This window comes from Cavia porcellus, unplaced genomic scaffold, assembly GCF_034190915.1.
Source record: "Cavia porcellus strain 051 isolate PalLab524CR breed Dunkin Hartley unplaced genomic scaffold, mCavPor4.1 scaffold_29, whole genome shotgun sequence".
NCBI classification, from domain to species: Eukaryota; Metazoa; Chordata; class Mammalia; order Rodentia; family Caviidae; genus Cavia; species Cavia porcellus.
Genome location: NW_026947512.1, coordinates 43,755,527 through 43,771,473, shown reverse-complemented (window position 1 = coordinate 43,771,473; position 15,947 = coordinate 43,755,527). Strand labels below are relative to the sequence as shown.

General features: G+C 36.6%; 1 protein-coding gene across 1 annotated transcript in view; it reads right to left on the bottom strand.

Moving 5' to 3' along the window:
• Positions 1-15,947, bottom strand: part of Kcnu1 (potassium calcium-activated channel subfamily U member 1) — a 135,672-nt gene that overhangs the window by 26,206 nt on the left and 93,519 nt on the right. Inside the window, 1 exon segment of the mRNA XM_013144677.2 lies at positions 1,080-1,153. Coding sequence (XP_013000131.2) covers positions 1,080-1,153 — 74 coding nt within the window.

Sequence of the window (15,947 nt, the reverse complement as noted above, 5' to 3'; positions counted from 1 at the left end):
GTGTGTGTGTGTGTGTGTGTGTGTGTGTGTGTGTGTGAGTGTGTATGTGAGGGTGCACCAAAAAGAAGAAATGAACTAAATTACTTTTGAAAAGCAAGAAAATATTTATAGTTATCAATTAACTATAGATGAGAAAATTTTATAGGGTTCTGCAGGATATAAGTAATCATCTTTGTTAGTTAATATAACCAACTTGTAAGGAAAACCATTGAAATTATACTTGAGTTTTAACTTTGCAGAATGACAATAGATGGGGATTCAGAAAACAGATGTTAGCACCAACAGGACTTTTTAATATCCTCATTGCTTACATTTGCATGAGCTGAGCTGGTCTGACTCCTGGAGCAGAGGGGTTGGGACAGAACCTATTATATCTACAAGACTTCACCCAAGTTCTTTGGGGGTGAAGTGGGACATATTTAAGAGACACACTTGGGGCTTATGTATTAAATATAAATACAGCCAGCCATAAAATTCATATTATTATAAGAAGTCAAAAATTTAAAACCAGTAAATTAGAGAAATGTTTGTATGCTTGTGGTTTGCACTGAACTATATCCCCAGTCCCTTTTCAATTTTTTGTTTCCTTGTTTTTTTTTGAGACATGTTTTTCCATAGTTGCATTTTTAACCCAGGTTGGGCTCTGGGCTTGAGACACCTCTCAGACTGCTCAACTAACAAGCATATGTCACCCTAGCCAGCTGAAGTGCTTTTACATTTTAAAATAAAAGAACACCTGCAGAGGGTTTATAAATCCTCCCCCTGCTACATTTAATTAGATTTAGTAGCAAAACTTGTTTCATGAGAACATTATTATTATAAATAACTAAGTCAACTACACTTTTCAAGTGTTGTTGAGGACATCTAAGGGTTTTAAATCTCATCACATCATCTACAAAGTCTTTGTCAAATGTCATATGGGTTGCACTGCTTGCCATTTATGTGGCTGGTGAGGTATGTGTTTTTCCTTCCAAATTCTGTTTATGAAGAGAAATGACAGGTGCTTGTGATTAGCAGAAGAACATCCTGTGCCTCGAGTGATACTTTATTTTACTTAGGTATGATACAAACTCACCTACCAAAATCACCTTGTCCAAAGGAGTTGTTTTGCACCAATGAAACATGCCGCTGCTATCAAGCTGGTCATGATCTTGTTCCTTGTCACCCAGAAACGTTCTAAATATAGGGAGAATGGTATCAGTGCGAGAGTATCCAGGGTTCCTGTGTAACAAAGCTAAGATGTAAAATGTGATAGGTCCTTGAGCCCAAAGCAGAGAACAATGTAAGGAGAGAATGACTGCAATGTAAGGAGAGAGACTTCAGAACAAGGGCTCAAGGAGTTGATGACTCAGACTACGCCACAGCTGAAGACACGCTGAGTGGTTGGGGCAGGCTCTCTTGGTACCTTTGGTTTACATGTTTCAAAGGTTCTTATTTCTGCTTTTCATTTACCTACTATTGCAGTGTGACTATTGCTTGGCAGCATCATGAGTAGTGTTTTGGGCACCCCAGTCTAGAATTTAAAAGGTGATGAGAGATCAAATCATAGGTGGTGTCTTCTTCCTTACCCTGGTTTTCTCCATTCTTCTTTCCATATTTTTTCCTTATGGGTCTCCACTGAAATCTTCTGATTTATTAAACGCACTTTGCGGTCTTTGCAGCTTTCACCAAGGGTCCCCATTTTCCTAATCTCTGCTCTGACCCTCACCCAATCTTGTCCAAACCCCCTCTCCCTACATTATAGCTCCACTCAAATCCAAAGGACAGCTTGTTAGAGCAGAGAAAACTTTCTGGAATCACATAAAGTTCGGGGCAAGAAATAATCCAGTTAGTTAGGAGAATCTAATGTTTGGCTGCAAAAATAACCTCAGAACAGGTTATTTCCCACCCCACATGTATTTCATGCAGGTAAACAGGTGAATTTGGGTAGACCTGTTAGGAGAAACACAATCTACTGTTGTCTGTTTTGAAGGGTTAAGAGTTTGTGAAAAAAATGACTCATTATTCAAATCCTGCTCAATGACCCAGGCATTAATTTAATGAAAGCAAGTTTTTCTCTCCTCAACTAGAAGTACCAACTCTAATACTTTAAGTCTGATACTTCAAATTTCAGTAAGTTCTTTTATCCAAAAAATTATGACTTAGGATTCAGTAAGTTCTTTTATCCAAAAAATTATGACTTATGCAAATTAGAAAGGAGTTACAATTCTAAGTCATAATTTTTTAGATAAAAGAACTTACTGAAATTTGAAGTATCAGACTTAAAGTACTAGGGTAGGTAGATGACATAAGCAGAAAATCTTGACTTGGGAGTGGGTCACTGGATAAAGGCTTGGAAAAGCAGAGGGTAATTACTAAGGAGAGAGGCCAAGACCTTAAGCAAAATCCTTTATCTCCAATTGCACTAAGACCTAGCTATAAATTTAGTGAATTTCCTGAGTCTTGAACATTTAACTAGCCAGAAGATATAACACAAGCCTCAGGTTCAGCTTGAGTGAAATGGATTACCTTGTTCATCCAAAAATAATGACTTTTTTGGTGGTTTACGTGTCCAAAACAGTGGGTTCTAAGAACCTCCCAGACCCTCGCAACTGTACTAGACAGGACTATAGCCATGGCCTTATACCAAGTGTGCTAAAGAGTTTCACCAAAAAACATATTCAAGTTCTGAGTCTAGCTTTAATTTTGATCAGGATTTAAAGAACTAGCTGTGTTACCCATGCACAGAGCACTGTGATCTCTCTGTGAGTTGTTTTTGGACCTTTAGGTTTCCCAAAACAAATGTCTATGTAATGTACCCAAGCTGATGGTGACCATCTTTCTTAACACTTTGAGGACAATTTGGAAATTTCTATCTTACCTTCATGGAGAGGGCTTTTTTTTTTCTGCTCTTAGTACTCAAATGTATAGTGATGGCTACCACTTCCTTCTGGTGAATTTTTCTGTTTTTTTTTTTTATTGTTGTTGTTAGTTTTCTCCCACTTCCCTTCTTTCTCCACCCATCTTACTTCATGATAAATGAAGAGTCCTTGGTCCAGTAAGTAAACGCCCTTTTGGCAAATGGAAGATGATCTCTCAAGCACACTTTAACTTGACTCAGCAAATAAATCACTATGTATTTTTCTATTATAATAAAAGCATGATGTATGTATAAAATCTGGCAGAGACAGCATCTTTCTTCATTCTGATGTTACAGAAAACAGAGATGTCTTAGAGGAAACACCTTTCGGAGACCCATACGGAAGAAAAGATTGGAAAAGACCCTCTTTATCATAAAGGCGTCCATCTGGTGTCTTTGCCAAAGCAAAGCTCATACAATTTACATCACCATTTAAAAAACGCTCCTTTTATATGCTTTAAGGTTGATATGCTTGCATATACCCTCCCAGAGAAACCAGTAAATTCTCCTGAGACAACTCAGTTCCAAGCAGTCCTGGAACTTGGGAACAAGGAATAGCATATAAAGACTAAAGCAACTGAAGGAAAAGGTGACCATGGGGCACCATCCAAGGACTACAGGAAAAGGCGAATCCTGACCACAGGTAGCAGTCTCTTGAGTGACAGGATTTTTGCATGTGGGACAGGCTGGCAATCAAATGCAGTGGGAGTTGCCTGGGATGATGCTTAGCAGAATGTGCTGGGGATGAAGGTGGGGCTGGTTCCCTGGTCACAAGATGTGTTTCTTCCTGCTCTAGCATGGCATGGTCCTTATGTCTCAGAATACCTGGGAGGTGCTGGATCTTGAAATGTGCTCAGACCCAGGGCTCAAGCTTTCATCTCTGGAATCTGGTAGGTTAGGTTCACTTAGCAGCTGGTGAGCTTGTGAAAGTGATGCCTCCAGCTGTGTTTACTGCTGCCTGCCTTTGGCTGCACAGCTGTGCATGGAGCCAGAGTCTTGAGGGCACATGCTCCAACATGTCTGAGTAAGGCAGGTAGCAGGAAGAAGGCCCACATGCTTTTGTTTTGGTGGTAGCATCTGATAAGAGACTCGATCCATGAGGTCAGTCTCTAGGAAGCAGGACTGTTTGAGTTTATGGTGCCAGATCAGGCAGCACATTTCCAAGGGTGTCAACCTGCTGTCATTATTTCCTATAATCACAGACCTGAGTCAGATTAATTGAAAATGATCTGATGATGGATGGATAAAGCCTCTCTCACAATGCCTATCAGAAAGCTTGAAAAGCATCTACAGTCCCATTTCCTCTTTTGCAGGTTTCTTTTTTAAAATGTGTTTAAAAAATTCTGGCTTATGACCAAGTGTTTTATTTGAAATCTCTACAGAGTCCATAGCCAGGTTGTAAATTCTTAAGAGAGAGATTTATTTGTTGAATTCTGAGCAGTATTTTGTTGTTGTTGTTGTTCAGGGCTTAAGTTATACAAAAATAACAAGTTTTATAAAGTCTTCGCATCAGGTAGATAAGGCTTCTAGCTGAGTGTGTAAGAGGCAGAAGGTGCATATTGGCATTCTTGGATTTACTTTTGGAAAACCTAAAAAGGCAACTGTCTCTTGATTAAAGTATCAGTTGAGCTCCTATCATAAGAGTAGGGAAATCTTCAGCCCCAGGATGCCTTTGATGGAACTGAGAATTTTGTACCTTGAAGGCTACAGTTGCCTTCTCTCCAGTAATTTAGTCTGTAATGACAAGACTAGTAAGTCCATACTTGACTTGGAAATACTCATTTATACTTTCTATGACTATCACATCTTGTATTATGGGGAAATCATCTCCTCCTGCTCCCAATCGCCTCCTGCTTTCAGGCGCTGTCTGTCTTATCTCTGTCTCTGACTCTCTCACTCACATTTAGACACACACATGCATACTATGGTCAGATATCAGAATATGGAGCTAATTTGTATGAACACATTACAGTTTCATTTTTTTCTGAGTTTCACCATTCATTCAATACAAAATACTCAGGAAGTAAAAGAATGTATAATTTTTAAAGTTCCCCAAGAACTATGCATGAACAAGCTGAAAAGGAATCCTGGTCTCTGAGCAACTTCCAAGACCAGGTGATCCTGGAGCTCGGAAAGGGCAGTGCACAGCCTGCCTTCCCGGCAGCAGCGGTGGCCTAAGGCTTCCTCTTCCTGGAGGAGCAGAAAGTAAGCACCAGACTCCTGTCTGCATGGGGCGTGGCTAGTAATCCTTCCTGATAGTCCTTCCCCAAGTAAAATGGGATCGAAGCCCCATGTGAAAGCTCACAGGCCATGACAGTCAGTGAGAGCAGAACCCAAAGCACCAAACCCTCTTAGGTGACCACTGGAGAAACCATGTGTGAAGAAGGAAACTCGAAATCCTTCGTCTGCCAGCTCAGGGTGGCCACCTGGTCTATCCTGGTTTACTTGGATGAGGTTAGAGTTTTCCATGACAGGAGACTTTCAGGACCACAACTGGTCATTTTGTTGCCAAAATAGAGATATGACTCCCTGATAATTTGAAAAGCTTCAAAGGAGGAAGAGAGGAGATAAAATATACTTTAAAAATCATGTCCAGAAAACCTGCCCCACAGTGCTCAGGAAAGTACACTTCTGTGTTTATAAATGAATTTTTTGTGCTGCTTGGTGGAACAGAGCAAGTTTGGTGCTCAAAGTCCGTTAGGTTTTAAGATGAACAAGTTCTGGCGAGCTCTATTTCCCAAACTCCCCTGTCTCTCCTGGTTATTTGCATATGCAAAGTCTTCATGGAGTCACTGAGGAATTACAAACTTTAATAATAATAAAGATTGTTGATTTAAAAGTCCACCTATAACTGAGAATTTTTTAAAACAAAGTGTAAAAAAATACAGGGAATCAGTATAATCATATTTCAGTTCAGATTGGAGAGTGGAAACTGTGTTCTAAAGCAAAGCAGATCAGTTGTGAGGAATATTCTGTTTGCTTTTAAATGCTGCCTTACAGAGACTTTCAAATCCATGGCCTCTGTTGTTAGTGTTTACTGTGTATGATTTCCACCAAGACCTTTTTCCTGCCTCTTGCCTAGAAGTTAGGTGCTATGCTAGCCTGGCTCCAGCCACAGTGAAGGCACACGTAGGATGGTGTTTTAACCGGATAAACCTGTGTCCAAGTTTGCATTGAAGCAGCTGTGTTAAGCTTTGCTTTATTTCTGATGAGGGAAAACTGACAGCTTTTCTTAGAGGGCACTTTCTGAGAAAACCTGCATGCAGGCATCTCAGAATTTAAATTGTTACCAGACTGAAGATCAAGGAGAAAGATAAAAAGACAATTTCCTTCTTCCTCACCCATTCCCCAGATGCACCCTCATTTAAATCCCTTTGTATTTCACAGATATTGCATGGAGTTGTTACAAAGTGAGGACAAATGAGACATGACCCTGAGCAGCAGGTATCTTTAATAAAGGCAGGAGCCTGTGCCCCGAGGCAGGGGGCATGTCTCATGGCTCCTGAGAACCATTTCCTTAGTGGAGCTTAGCATAAGGTTGCACTTTTGGGTGATCTTTCCCACACTCTCCAACACTTTCTAAATATCAGATGACATGGAAAAGCACAGGTCAATCTGAAAGAAGAGTACTCCCAAATCTGTTCAAAGATACAGTTCTTTTGTTCCATGGGCCAAGAACTCAACAATTAAAATTTTTAACCCTAGAATACATTGCTGAGACAAATTTAAATCTTAAGCAAGAGACTTTTCCTTTTTGATGGGATATGGATGGGAAGTGGAAGTACAGAATATATGAAAATTGCTTCACTTTTCATTAAATTGATACACTTCCCGAGGTTTTATGGGATTGAGCCCAGGTCAGAGATTAACACGACATAAATGGTTTCCTTATGGAGAGTGGTGAGAAACTTGCCTTGAAAAATTACTAACAATAATATTTCCCTAAAGAAATTAATATTGGAAACAATGCTATCCATCGAAAATTACAGGTGTACATGTGTGTGTGCATGCGTGTGTGTGTGCATGTGTGTGTGTGTGTGTGTGTGTGTGCATGCTTGTGGGCATGTGGAGGAAAGAGAGAGAGCTGGGTATCAAACTGAAAAGAAAACTCTGCAGAAAAAATCAAAATAATTCTAGACTTCAAGAATACCATGCATAATTTTCCCTAGAAATACGAAGTGATTTATGAAGTCTTCTTTATCCATATTGCTTTGAAATCTCTGTGGTTGAATGTTGAAATGGAGATAAAATAGTGCGCTGGTTATTATGGAACTTTGGAAACACTGGAAGGACCTGATGATGTGTTGAGGGCCACAGAGGTTTAAGATTTCTATGCATCTGGAAGCTATCAGTGGAGGGGAGCCTGTGAACGCAGGCGTCCGGAGTGTTAGAGCTCTTTACTTAGCACCATGACACGTCAGGGCACAGAGGGGATAATGGAGATGGAGGCCATTTGGGATCACTCTTGACATGGAGCTCTCCTTCTGCTTGGTGTGTTGCTGGCATGGTTTGATTAAAGATGAAAAGTTAGAATAACAGGTCTCTGATGGGGCAGGAGAAGGTTGTGACTAGCATTCTTTAAGAAAAAGATGTGATCAAAGTTGAGTTGTTGTAAGTGATGAAAGATGAGAGTCAGGGAGTTTCTCTGGGAGGCAGAAGAAGAGTCACAGGGTGAGATGACATTGGCATGGCAGAGTGGGGTCTTTCATTCTGGTGTTTCATGTTTTAGGTCTTTAAAGGTGAATGTGGACAGAAGCGGGTAAAGAGTAGGATATTTACCCTGCTGTCTTCACTTCCATATGAAGTTAGGGTTCTGATTCTCATTAAACCTTTGCTTTTCCTTATGTGCTACTCTACAAGTGACACCCATATCTGAATTTCTTGAAGCTTTGAGCTGTTACACCAAGAAATCTTCTGGAGGCTTCATCTCTTACTTTAATGCTCCAAAGGGGTTTTGGAAGTCATTTATTTCCATTCTGAGGTTATGTACTTGGCTGCCACCACAGGAGGTGGGAAAGAGACAATGAATATGATTCTATAACCTTTGTGGGGACTTTATGACACGTAATACACATTCAGACACACATATCACAAACACATTCAGACACACATACAACTTTTTGCAATAAGATCCATTCGTACACCAAACCTAAGTGGCTATGCATGCCATAGAACCATTGTGCATGTTGCTATGTGGGTGTTATACTCAAATATTTCATTTTATTCTTTTATTTTTATTTATTAGTACATATTTGTGAAACATAGCAAATATATTCATTGTGAGAAGTTGGCATACACACATATACCCTAACCGTTTATATTTCCCTTGTACCTTTCCTTCATCCCACCAGTACCCCATGCCTCCATCTTTAAATTCCCTTCCACTCCAAAAGGTCTTTCATGCTATGTCTCATAGCAGGGACAAAAACGGCCTTTGATCCACCAGCACTTATCTAACTGGCAAAAGAGCATGTATTTCTCCTATTTCCATTAAGTTCCAAATAGAAGATCCAAAACTACGCATGGTCAAGGTTTTCGGTACACAACTCTTTTATGAACCAGAATAAATTTAAATCCATACAGACCAATATTGATACAAACAAAAATAATATTTATCTTCCTGATGACCAGTTTTTTTTACTATTTTTAAGTAAAATGCTTTACTATCATCTTTCTGTACAAAAATACCCATGAAAATGGATTTCCAGTATATCTGAACACATCATTCCATGAATGAATGAAGAATTGTGTTCTTATTTTCAGTTTTATCCTTTAGACCTTCTATAGAAATTATCTTTCTTTCAGCATTCAGAGGAAATGTCTAACATCAACCACCTTAAAATTCAGGTGTCTTGGTGTCCTGAAATTCTATACTTTCTACACTTCAGTTTCTTTATATTCTATATTATGTTTTTTGGTTCAGTGGATAATTGAGATTCATGATTAAGAATCACTTGCTATTTATATGAGCATTATTTATCCCTACATTTTACAGCTTTTCAATAGTCTTTTAATCTAAATTCAAAACTTTTAAACTAGTCATTTGGCATAAAAGCCACTATATTCGCCAAATTACCTTAAAGTTAATGTTTGCCTATTATATTGAGACATGTTATGTTCTAGTCAAGCAAACTGCTTGGAATAAGATTGGCAAAGTTTTTTCTTTGCAGGACAAGATAATATATATTTTAAGCCTTTAGGTCAAGAGTCCACATTGCTGTTACTTAGATGATTATATAACAAGATAGAAAATCAATTTTCACATATACTTTACATATATATATATATATATATTTACAATATAAAATGTAATAACAGTTTAGTATTTGGAGGTCCCCTAAAATCTGCATTCATAAAAAGCATTGTTATTTGAGCTTTCTAGTAAGTCTTGAGAATCATCCATTCATAGGACTTGACCTAACTGGCCTGACCCCAAACCTCCTTAGTGGTAATAACCATGTCTTTGAGGGGCATTTTCCAACAATAATCAGCAGCAATTGTTTAAAATTGCAGATACCTGAGACAAAAATAACAGTGGAGCAAATGCAAGGATAGTCAAAATCCTTAAAAGGAAACGCTAGAAGTGGGAAGTCCATAGGAAGCTTTGAAATGTCTTGAAATATTAATTCTAATAATCTTAAAACACACACACACACACATCCACATGAGCTGGCCCACATACCTATAAAAGACCTGGGTTACCCCTAATCACCTCTACCTGCCCTTGAAACTGCACAAACAATAATTCAGGGAAAAGACAGAGATGTAAACTTCTGGAGTACTGAATTATTCCCTAGTGGACACATTGCACCCATTGGCAGAGGCAAAGAAACACATTGGGCAGGTTTTTAAAGAAACTCAGTGCAATCACAAAATTGAGTGAGTAGAGCCTCACCTATCAACACACAGTGAAGAACACAGGCTTGAAAGAATTGGTTGAGAAAAATTTCTAAATAACAGAACAATGCGAACAACATATCAGCAGTGAATACTGAGGCAATAGAGAGGAGTAATTGCAGAATGCCTCCTATTGCTAAAAATGTCTGACTTGCAATAAGAAATTATGAGACACAACAACAGAGAAAGTATGATCCACACTTAGGGGGAAAAAAAGAACAGTCAAGAATTGTTCCTGGGAGAGCCCAGACATTGGGTTTCCTAGACAAAGACTTTAATTACAAAAGCTGTGAAGGAACCCTTGGAGCATTGTTGCCGGTTACCATCTCCATTCCATACTTTTCTAATGAAATGATATACTTTAGGGTAATGGTAACTGGCTGTGCATCTCAGTAGCTGCACGTGAGGGACACAGAAAACAATCTTTGTATTCATCCACATGGTATGACAAATAGCAAGGTGTGTACACCTGTGCAAAAAGTGCCAAGTAGAGATTTTCACCACATAATGCTTCATGTAAAGTTTTTGTGTATGCATCCTGGGCATCACAGCTGGTAAAATATACTTGCATCATTCTTCTGTTCTGCAGACATCTAATTTGCTATAATGGAATATGGTTGTGGCTCACAGTAGCTGCGCCTGTGGAAAACAGAAACCTATCTGCATATACATTTACTCCTTTGGCAGGCACATAGCGAGGCGCACACAGGAGCTCCAAAGCACAACAGGGCAGTTTTACCCATGAAATGGTCATTGTTGAATTTCATGCATTTAGGATTTGTTTTATAAAAAAGTTTTATTTTTTCTTGTAGAAGGAGCCCAACTCAGGGCAAGGGCACATGAGAAACCTGGCTGTTGTAGCTTTAGGCTGTATATGCCCAAAAGACCTTCAAATATGGTATAAAAATATATGCCCTGTTAGAAACAAAACATACACTTTCAATGTAGAAATGTATCCTGGAACTCAGCCACCATGTCTTTATTCGTATAGTAATTAGTAACCCATGTTATGAACAGACTTGTTGCTCTCATCTCCCAAGGTAGTTGGAATGCAACATCTGATGATTGGTTTACCAGTTTCTGATTGATAATACATTTGGTAAAAGAGTACAAGTTGACCAGCATATGGACTGTATGTAAGAACAAAGCACAAATTGCCAATGAAATGCTGAAATTTCAAAAAAAAAAAAAGAGTTGCATAATACAATCTTTGGAGTTCAGAAAGATATAACATTAGATTCATATATGGCAAAGAAAAACAAACTGGTCCTGCTGGTGTCAACACTGAGCCATGATGGAAAAACTGACAGAGAAACCTGAATAAAACTTAAGCCTGAGATGCTGGCTTCTAACAATAAAACCAGAAGTGGATTAGATGTTGTTGATGCATTATGCAGCAATTGTGATGCCACTTAAAAAAGCAAAGCCTGGCCAATAGTTGTGTTTTACTTGATTCTAAACATATGTGCAATAAATTGTTTGATAGTTTACAAAGAAAAATAACAAGTGCACAATATCATAAAGAAGTTTTCTTAGAGCATCAGGACTGGGAAATCATTAGAAATCATTTACAATAGAGGAAAACCTAATGTTTTTGCCCAGGGAATTATACCAAATAAATTGTGGAGCACACTGGTGAGCTGATAGGTGAACAGTCAGGTACAGCATCACAAAGACTTACTACAGCACCAGGAAAACCAAAAAGATGTCAACATGAAAACAAAAGATAACATGCTACCAGTGTAAATGACAAGTGTGCATGGAACATGCAGTTTTCATATGTGAAGACTGCCTTGAATGTAACAGTTGAAGCAAGTGTTATTTCTGTTGTAGACTTTTGTTTGTATTTACATTGTAGTTTCCATGATTATTTAGTTTTTGACTTTGTAAGCAAGTACACAGTTGGTGTGAAACTGTTGATGTCTATTCTAAGCACTCTTTGCATATTTGATATTTTATTTTATTTTATTGATATCTTATTTCCATGCTAAGTTCACATTGTAAAATATAGTAAGAAGCTCCTAATAAAACAGCAAGACTAGTGAGATGTTAAGTATGTCCTATGAAAAAAAGACCAGAAAGCTAAGCACATGCATATGGAATGTGCCATTGTCATGTGTGAAGATTGCATTGAGTACGACAATTGAAGCAAAGATTACTTTTCAAATGGCATTTTTTTTTTAATTTTTTGGGTACCAGGGATTGAACTCAGGACCTTGTACTTGTCAGGTGGGTGCTTGTACCACTGAGCTATATCCCAGGCCAAAGATTAGTTTTGTTGTAGAGTTACATTGATATTTTCTTTGTAGTTTCACATAGAAATTTATTTCTGATGTTATCACTTATATTTTGTAAGCAGGTACACAGCTGATGTGACATTTCTGATGTTTATTCTAAATATGCAATGCATAGTAAAAATTTAATACTTTATTTTATTGATATTTTATAATAACCTCCTGGCAAAACAGCAAGTCTGGCAAGGTGTCAAGGAGGTCCTACAAAAAGATGGAAAGCAAAACACGTGCCATCAGTGTAAGTGACATGAGTGTACGGAACATGCTGTCATCGTATGTGATGACTGCCTTAGGGTGATAATTAAAGATTATTTTTGTTGTAGAGTTCTATCAGTATTTTAATCATAGTTCATACAAGATTTATTTTTTTAGACTGCAAACTAAAAACAGTTGATGCTGAATTTTTTATAAATAATATTAAAAATTCCATAATTTATTTTTCAATTTTTTCCTAATTCCTCATTGTTTAATGTAATAAAACTCATAAAACTAAAACTAGTGACTCATCAAAAAGAATATTCTAAAGCATTGACGTGGGTGTTGTATCCTTTTACACAAAATTGCTATGTGTGTAAAGCATGGTTTCTTTAGAAACCATGAGAATAATACATAACCAAACATAGGCTAATTTTCACCATTGGTGCTTTGCAACAGAAGAGAAATGGGAGAAGAAAGAACGAATGAGCTTGATTATTGGTCAATAAATATTATGAAGTTTTAAGAAAAGGAAGAAAAAATATTGGATCAATGAATAGAACTTCAGAAAACTGTAGGATAGAGTTGGGTATGGTGGAAAACGCTTGGAATCCCAGGACCCTGGGAAGTTGAGGCAGAAGGACCACAAGTGTAAGCATAGCCTTGGTAACAGTGAATTAGTAAAACCCTGTATCAACGTGAAAAAAAATAAAAAGAACTGGGGGTGTAGTTTAGTATGAAAGCCCTGCTACAATCCCCAGTAGTACAAAAAAAAACCAAAAGAAACAAAATCCAAATGTGTACCTTACATCGTCTAATGCACCAACACACATAGAACGAGACTTCCAAATAAAGAGGAGAGACACAAGGCAGAATAAAATGTTTGAATACAACATTTTTTGGAAAAAATCACAGAGTTGATGAAAATAGTAATCTATATATTTAAGAAGTTCAGCAAACTTCAAATTGGGTAGCCTCTAATATATGCAAACCTGGATACATCATGGTCAAACTGTTGAGAGTCAAAGACAAAAAGAATCTTGAAAACAGCAAGTACAAAGCAACTCATCTACAGAAACCCCTTAATAAGATCGATTGATGGTTTCTACTTGTAAACCATAGAAGCCAGAAAGCCACAAGAGGACATGTAAAAAGCTCTGGCAAAAGAAAGGCAGCCAAAAAGTCCAAAATATCCTTTAAGATGACTGAAAGATTCAGACATTTCCAGGTAAACAAAAGCTCTCAAGAACGTTGCTAACTCTACTACAAGAAATTCTAAAGACAATCCTTCAGATTGGAAGTAAGGGATAACAGGTAACGGGTGACACAACTGGAAAAAAAATAAAGAATATCAGTAAAAGAAATTACATAGGTAACATCCACCTTTGTATTCTTCTGCAATTGATTTAAAATACAAGTGTGCAATGTAATTATAAATGGGTCTTGATGAGTATATAAATATAAAGGATGTAATCTGTATGAAAATAGCACAAATATGAGAAAAGAGTAGAGTCATATAGGAGTAAAATGTTTTATACAATTGAAAATAAATTGGAATTAATTCAAAGTACTGTTTTAAGGTAAGTTTTTAATTTTAGTTCTTGGGATACTGCTTTCTAAAAAAATTTCCAGAAGATTTTAAAAATGTATTTAAAAACTTCTAAAAGAAAAAATTTCTAAAAGAAATAGCGAGATAATTAAGATGGATAGAAATGAATAGAAAATATTGAACAATAAAGCATACTGTAATGTAGGAATACAAAAAAGAGTCAAGACGTGGAAAAAAGAATATGCAAATCCTCCTATATCCATAGTCACTTCAGATATGTTAATGGCATTAACAAAAATGTAGAGGGGTAATGATTGTAAGACATATGTCTTGTTTTTAAAGGTTAGAAGCACAGTAAGGTGGAAGGTAAGAGTAAAGGATATAATACACCAAGCCAATAACAGCCAAGGGGGCGCTAAAGTAGTAACACTAGTCATAAACAAGATAGATTCACATGAAAAAATGTGTTACTAAAGATAGGAATGATATTTTACAATGATAAAGCAGACAGTCCACTAGGAAGACATGAAAATTGGAAACACATATACATCTAAGAGGACAGTTCAAAACACATGAAGCAAAATCTAACAAAATGAATAATGGACAATTCGATAATAATATTTGGAAACTTCAAGATGTACAGCAATGAATGGGATAATTAGGAAGAACATCAAAAAGGAAAGAAAAGACTCCAGCAGCAGTATAATACAAGACTCGACAGAACTTTAGACCATTTACTCCTAAAGCAGCAGAAGATGCATTCTTTCCAAACATACTTGTAGCATTCCCCAGCTAGAATTATGCTAGACTACAAAACATGTCCTCATGAATTTTCAGTTACTGAAATTATTCAAAGTGTGCTTGGGCCCACAATGGCTTGCAATGAGAATAATCACAGAAAAAAATTGAGAAATTCACATATATGTAAATAACATTCTAAACAATAAATGAGTGAAAAAGTTCATGAGAGAAATTAGAAAATACGTTGATATGAATGAAAGTGAAAAACAGCATATTAAAACTTACGGCATGCAACAAAAGCAGTTCTCAAGGGGAAGTGCGTAGCGATAACTGCTTATATTAAAAGAATATCAAATGCATGACCTATCTTTCATATTATTAAGCTAGAAAAAGAGTCAACTAAACTCAAAGCAACAAAAGGAAGCAAAAATAAATGATATAGAAAAACATAAAAAATAAATAAAATCAAGATTTGGTTCTTTGAAAAGATTAGAAAATTTCCAAACCTTTAAACGTATGTCTTAAGAAAAAAGAGAGAAGGCTCAAATTACTGAAACCTGGAAATAAAAGGGGGAATATTTCAACTATATTGAAATAAGAACAGTTATAAGGATTCACTATAAGTAAATCTCAATAAATTAGAGAATGTAAATGAAAGAGACACATAGAAAGCAAGAACTAATCTGTTGAATTTGATTCAAAAAGAAACAGAATTTGGACCAACCCATACAAATAAAGAAACTGAATTAATAATTGTAAAAACCTCTTACACAAAAAATTCAGGCCCAGATGTCTTCCTTATGAATTATGAGAAATACAAAAAATTAACATAAATCCTTAACAAATTCACATAAAAATAAGAGAACACTCTTCCAAACTCATTCTTCTAGGCTACCTTTCTTGACTCCAAAAGAAGATAAACGATAACACAAGAGAAGATAACTAAAGATCCACATATGCCAAAGCAGAATTTCTCAGGAATACAGTTAGAAGAAGTTGTTTGAGTTATAAAATCAAAGCATAAAAAATGAACAGGCAATCTAGTGATGATTTCTTAATGTTATTTTTTTGAAATTCTGTAGTTTTTTGTTTGCTTTTTTAAAATAAAAATAGAATACAGTTGGAAAAGGAATCCTGAAACATAAACAGGATTATACACCATAACCAAGTAGAATTTGTTGTTTGAATGAATTTTAATGCAAAGTTAATTTAACATCCAAAAAATCTATATAATATACCATATTAATAATATAAAAGGGAAGAACTCTATGATCATCTCAATATAGACAAAATAATAACTTGGAAAAATACAACATATTTTCATGCTGAAAATACCATATTAAAAATAGAAGGTACCTTTCTCATACCGTTA